The 6973-nt window shown below is 41.1% G+C and overlaps 1 protein-coding gene across 1 annotated transcript; it reads left to right on the forward strand.

Moving 5' to 3' along the window:
- Positions 1–613: 613 nt before the first annotated feature.
- lamtor5 (late endosomal/lysosomal adaptor, MAPK and MTOR activator 5) lies at positions 614–6228 on the forward strand. The gene is made up of 4 exons (XM_030054762.1): positions 614–767; positions 862–923; positions 4668–4785; positions 5855–6228. Exons 1-4 carry the CDS (start codon positions 733–735, stop codon positions 5913–5915), a joined length of 276 nt encoding a protein of 91 aa, XP_029910622.1. The 5' UTR covers positions 614–732; the 3' UTR covers positions 5916–6228.
- Positions 6229–6973: the final 745 nt, after the last annotated feature.

Consider the following 6973-nt stretch of genomic DNA (forward strand, 5'->3'; position numbering starts at 1 on the left):
CTAAAAATGTGTAGAACAAACAATCAACCATTCACATCAGGAAACCACAGCAATCCAGCAATAGGCCTAATGTGCAGTCAAATCTGACCAACAGTTGCAAAGCAGTAACACCACGTCGACAAAATCACTAACACCACGTCAAACATCGCTCAGCACTGAGGAAAGCAAACATAAGGCTCTGCTGGGGATCCCTACATTTACTCCAAGTTGCATTTTGAGCAGTGAAACAATCCAGAATAAGCCCAAAGTAAACACAGAGTGGTGAACTTTAACATATAAACATATATAAATGTATTGAAATGCATGTACATGTAAAATTTGGGGGGGAGGCCATGATCCACTCCTTTGACCAGGGGGCCCACAAAAGGAGAATGTAAAGACGGGCCTGTATAAATGATCTATAGCCTAGCCTAAAAAATCATGATTGTAAATACCAAATTGTTCATGTTATTATTTAAGTTCAAATCATGTCAGAAGTAACTGTGTTTGTTTTTGTGGACAGTAAAAAATAATTCGGCCCAATTAGACACTGAATGCCACTGACAATATTTCCATTGCCTTTGCATAATGCACTTTATGCGACTGTCCCGTTAAACTGAATTTGACCCTCACACGGATCCGTAGCGCACGTGACGGTCAGCTGACTGCAGCCGGAAGCTTTGGGGAAGCAGATAAACAAACGCCAGTCGCCTTACAAAAATTACAATTTAGGCATATTTACGACTGATAATCATGGAGTCGACGCTCGAGCAGCACCTTGACGACACGTAAGTCGTCACGCCACTGTAACTCACTTTTTATTTTCAATGTTTGAACGTTAAAGACGATTATCAGCCCGTGTTTGTGTTTCCTTCTCGGCAGCATGAAGAATCCAGCAATAGTGGGTGTGCTGTGCACGGACCAGCAGGGACACAACCTGGGCTGTAAGACCATATAACTTCAACTTTTCCACAACACAGCGCAGGTTGTTTAATGACCAGCCTGTTGGGAGGCGCTTTCACTGTCAAGTTGACGTTCAAGCAAAACTTCCGTGAAAACAACCGGAACTGAAGTCTTTGTGATCAAATCAACACAACCGATAGTAGAGAATCACTGAATTCACTGGTGTGAAAATATGACTGTATTATAGTTGACGAAATGTTGAGGAGAAACACAGGACTAGAGTTGGACAGTTTGTTCTGTCTGCAGGTTGCAAGACAAGAAACTTAAAGTCTCGGAGAAGTGAAGAGAGTTTTACACTGCCAAGTATTCATATTTATTATAATGCAGATTGTTTAGAGTATCACTTTTGGTCCAAAGTTACAGGGTCAGTGAGTAAACCAGTGATAATTGTGGTGTAGACACTATAAGGCAAGGCAAATTTATTTGTGTAGCACATTTCAACAATAAGCCAGTTCAGATGTGCTTTAAATTTAACAGTAAAGGCAACACAACAAAATTTAAAGGCAGCATAAGGCAATAACAAAACATTTAAATGTGATTAAAAAGACAGAAAGACATAAAATAGGAGAGTTCAGTGCTAGAGTGTAGCATAAGATGTCAATCCAAAGCAGCAAGTTCGATTTAATAAAAGGCAGGGGCAAACAGAAAAGTCTCGAGCCGTGATTTGAAAGTGAGAAAGCTGAGAGTTGCAGCAGACCTGCAGTTTTCCAGGAGTTTGTTCCAGATATGTGGTGCATAAACACCGCAAGCTGCCTCCTCATGCGTTGTTGTGATGTGAGTGACAGAGAGTGGGTCTGGATGGTTCATAACATAGCACAGGGTCTGATGTGTTTTTCAGGCAGGACCAGTTTAGTCAAAGAAATCCTGATTGCCGTCTGCGGCAAATTATATTGTGCAGTATAGCTCTGTCCTGGGACGCACCTGCCCCCCCATGAGCAGGATGAGAAGCCTTGAGGCAGGGAGAGCAGCAGCAAAGACCCTCACAGGGTACAAAACAGTGAGCATCAGTGACAACAGAAATGACATGGACTAATTCAGATACAGCATGTAAAGGAGGAGCTGGGGTGGAGGTGAGCTGCAAAGGGGCTTGCAGAGGAAGCAGGAGGCACAGGCAGGCCGAAGCAGCTAAAATAAGGCGCCCAGTTTGAGATTTGCCAATTAACTGCGTAGAAGGGAATCAACTGAGTCGTCAGCTGATGTGGGCTGGCTTGAGATCAGCTTTTATCATCTGATGAAGCTGGAAATGTGAGTTGAGCTTGACTTTGTGGCGTGCCCTAACTAACGCTAAACTCAGTTTTGGTCCCAAACATACTCAGGGCTTTATAAACCAAGAGCAGTATTTTAATATCGATTCTTTGGCAGACAGGAAGCCTGTTTTGGTCTTAGTGAGGACTTGAGCACTTCTGAATGAGCTGCAGCTGTCTGAATTTTTTTTCCCAAGAGAAACCTGTGAAGACACCATTACAGTAGTCAAGTCAAGACAGACAGGTTTTTCTAACTCCTCCTGAGACACAAGTCCTTTAGGCAAGGCAAGGCAAGGCAAGGCAGGTTTATTTGTATAGCACATTTCAGCGACAAGGCAATTCAAAGTGCTTTACATAGAGCATAAAGGCATTAAAACAATATAAAAGCAACACAAGAAAACATACATAAAAACAATTAATAAAAAGAATCTAAAAGGAGAATAAGAGAATAAAAAAGGAGAATAAGATGAATAAGATTCCTTATATATTCTTAAGGTGACAGTAGGCTGACTTTATAATTATTTTGATGTGGCTGTTGAAATTCAGATCTGAGTCCATGAATACACTAACAGCTCTGTCTTGGTTTGTGGTTTTTAGAATTACCAATTGAAGCTGACTTTTACTTCTTCTGGCTTGGCTTCAAAAACATTTATTTCAGTTTTATCTTTGTTTAACTGAAGTAAATTATGACACATCCAGTTAATGTACAGGATTATAGTCCCCTGGTGACACTGCTATTTAACTTTGTGTGTTGTCTAATTCTAACATATTTTAACATATTTTATTTATTCTTCATAGCAGTGCAGTGGGGGCGTATCCACCCCGGGCCCGCTCAGTCTTGTAAGTGACTGTCAGGGTTTAACTGGGATGTCACTCACAACCTTAACAAGAGCAGTGTTAGATAGATAGATAGATAGATAGATAGATAGGTATACTTTATTGATCCCAAACTGGGATCAATAGTGCTGTTGTGTAGTCAAAATCCTGACTGGATTTCGACCACCAAGAATTTGTTCAGCTGTTGGAAAATATATATATATTTTTTTTCAGTGATTTTACTTAGAATTGGGAGGCTTGATATGGGCCTGTAACTGCTCGTTAGTGAAATTACAAGACTGTTATTTTTCAAGGGTGTCTTGATGACTGCAGCTTTCAGGGCCTCTGGAAAGAAACCTGAGGAAAAAAGGCGTGTTGATAATTTGGTGAAGATCTGAGGCCATGCAATTAGAAACATTATTTTAAAAGCCTGTTGGCAGAATGTCAAAGCAGCCAGAAGAGGATAATTATGGAGGAGGAGGATTTCAGACATTGTATAATTTCCTCCAAGTTTTTATGGATGATGCAGTCAAATTGTGTCATGTTATTTGAACACGGTGAAGACAGGGACAGCATATACCCTGTGACTGGTATGGAGCCACAAACCACCTGTCTAGTTTTCTGAATTTTGTCAGTGAAGAGGGAACTCATTGCAGGCCCTGGTAGACAGATAGAAATTTAGGAGTTAAGAAAATGTTAGTTATGCAAGCCAGGCAGCAGTGGCTCCTCCAAGGTCTTGTAGTCAGTGTTAAATACGAGATAAAAGCAGCAGCTCATCCTGGCTTTTAGTTCTCAGGAAGGGCGTACAAAGAAATTACTGTGGTGCTCGTAAAAATGTCAAGTAGCTCTGCAGCAGAGCTCTGCACATAACTCTTCACAGGTGATAATACCATTTAAAAAAAATGTATCCTAAGGCTTGGCTCTTGAGTTGTCTGATTTATGTATGCATGTCAAAAGTTAAAATACCGGTCACATGACAGCAGATTAGGTGGCACTTCATACGGTGCCGTGGTCATTTTTCAGGTCCTCAGCAGTTCCACATCCACAGTGTTAAAAAATACTTAATACTCAGGTGTAACTGCAATTAGGTTTTCCACTGCTGGTTTGGGGAGATGGTGATATTACGCAAGATTTTTCTTGAGGGGCAATTTATTGAATTTATGGACATGAGCAACTCTCTCCAAAAATTAGGCACCATTATTAAGACACAGACTTCGCTTTACTAAAGCAAAATAGCTGCGGATCCCCTCACAACTGCCATTATCTATTCTGTGTAATAGAATTAAAGTCAGATAGAGCAGAAATGCATGAAATTCTTGTGTAAATCCACTCAATACGAACTACCAAAGATGCATTTGGTCACATCAATAACTAAACAGAGGTGCATTGTGTGTCCAGTCCAAATGAAACAGCTATGCAAAAGGATTAAGTTTTTGAACAGTTCACACACCACACACTCACACTGAGCATGTGGCAGGCAGTTTGGATAGTAACATCCTTAATAAAAATGGAAGCAGTGAGAAGATGAAGAGGTTTCTGGAAATTCCTGGATAGATAGGTCTAAATTGATCGAGGTAGATTATTTTATTCATAAGAAAATTCAGTTTGCACTTGTTTCAGTGCTTTTCACATGATGTTGTACTTCTTTTGTCTTGTCATTACCAGGCCGTGGCTCGCTGTCTGATGAACATGGAGGTGTTGTGTCAGTTCTGGCCAAACAAGCTGCAGCTCTCACCAGAGACCCCACGGACACTCCCACTGTCTGCCTGGAGTCGGACTCGGGGTGAGCGGAGACAGGAAGAGGGCTTTCTCTTTGATCTTTGTTGAACTTGTCTTACTTCACCTAATTCACTCAGACCTTCCCTCAGCTGACCCGGTCTCACTGCCCCTGAGGGTTTAGCCTTTATTGTTTATGATGAACACCTTGAATGTGGGAGAGAGGTGAAACAAGCCAAAACTGCTGAAAGAGACCCAGTATCAATGATTGAACATCAGTTACTTTTATCTCAGAATGGAGTCAAGCCTCAGCAAATTAACCCACTTGTCATCTGCGTGGCTTTGCTGCCACCTTGTGGATGCTTCAAATAATCATCTGCTTCTCTTCATCTCTGCCCAGTACCTCCAATTATAGAAAAAAATCCATCAATTAATTAATGAATGACATTCATTAATTCATCAATTGATTCAAAGCCTGACAGTGATTGTACAGTGCAGTAAACCTGCTGCCTTGCCTCCTTGGTTTATATTGACGGGTGGGCAGCTTTCTAAACGCTGTAAGGTAATACCGCATGTCAGCAAGCTGTAAATAAATGACGGCATTCTGACCGAGTTACTGGAGCAAATATCACATTTCAAAACAAACTGTAGCTGTCCATTACATGTCCAAAGCTCAACTTGTGAGGTGTTTATTAAATCCCTATTACCAGCAATGGAAAACCACAAGAAAATGGCTCAGCATATAACATCAGTTAATTTAATGTGGGGTTTGACCGATATGGGTTTGAAGACTCACACTTTTATTGTTTGAAATGAGGCCACCACTAGCTAATATTTTATGCCAGTGTTCAATAGCGTCAAATTTAACCATTTTGAAAACTATTCCATGTGTCCCCTGATTTATTCACGGCAGTACAGAAAGGCCTCTGAAACAGTGTGGACAACATTGAGAAGCTCACATGATTGATTTGGAATAAATGGCTTGATACACAGAAATCAATATATTGAGCAAACCTTGATTTTGACTGTCAGTGTGATTTATCAGTGTGATTGATGTTTAATAATTAAGTTTTACGTGATTGTGTGAATTGTTTGGCATCTTCACACGGTGTTTTTTGTTATTTTTGTCTTCCTAGGAACATTCTGGTGAGATCACATGGCACCATCACAGTGGCTGTTCACAAGATTGCATCCTGAGGAAAGACACCGTAACTGCCAGAGGAGAGTTCTTGTATAGTATCTTAAATGTAAACATGCGTCTGTATGCAAAGAGCTAAGTCAACTTTGAAAATGAGCTCCATTTTTGCGTTGAAACTTCCCTAAGGGAAATGCTGAGTTTCCAAACTGGTCTGCTGCTTTGCATAGCTCCAGTTTGAGCCAGAGAGTAAAGGTTCACGGTGACGGTAAATACTGCATGTCTCTGCTGTCACATTTGAATAAAATCTAAAAATTGCTTTATTTCTAATACTGAACATCCAAGTGTGATTTCATAATAAAAATGTGTCATAAATCCATTTGTCAGGGGTGTTATTGGGATGATCTGATGCACAGAATAAGCCCTGTATGACACATTAGATATTTCCATCCATGTTTTCACCTTATAAGGCATATTTTTGCTTGTTTTTTTTGTTTTGTTTTGTTTATGGCAGTCCCTCTCTCACTGTACCGTGCAGCTTTTCAAATCCACCATTCCAAAGCAGTCATGCGCAGCGCAAGGAACCTTAATGAACTTTAACTTGAGTGGGTGTTAAGCTGCCCTCATCCGTGTTAAGTATTCATTATTTTCTCCTTTGCATCAGTGTCTGGTTAAAGAGTATTTGTTGTTGGCAGGTGCATTGCATTCCTCCATGGAATTAAAGCTGGTTTTTGCATTTTTCATCGTTGGTAATAACTGCCATTTGCTCACCACAGCCCTGTTTACCGCAGTGATGATATATTGTTTTATTGAAGATACAGTGGGCTATGCAGACTTTTTATGGGATGCATCGCAGCAGGCTAAATCACTGAGGCAGCACAAACGTGGGGTAATACTTGTGTAAAAATGCAGTGTGGCTTTCAGCTGCGCACATTGTTGCAGTGCGTCCCCCTTCACCGGAACTTACTCGTACGATCCGTCCGAGCAGGCTGCGTGCTCGCACCGGGAGGAGGGGTTTCATTGATGTTTTGACCGCAGAGGGTTTTCTCCCCCCCCTACCCCCAGCCCTCTCAGATGAGGGCTTTCAAGCTACGTCTCAGTCACGTGGCCTTTCCTGTGA

This window comes from Myripristis murdjan, chromosome 7, assembly GCF_902150065.1.
Source record: "Myripristis murdjan chromosome 7, fMyrMur1.1, whole genome shotgun sequence".
Taxonomy (NCBI): Eukaryota; Metazoa; Chordata; class Actinopteri; order Holocentriformes; family Holocentridae; genus Myripristis; species Myripristis murdjan.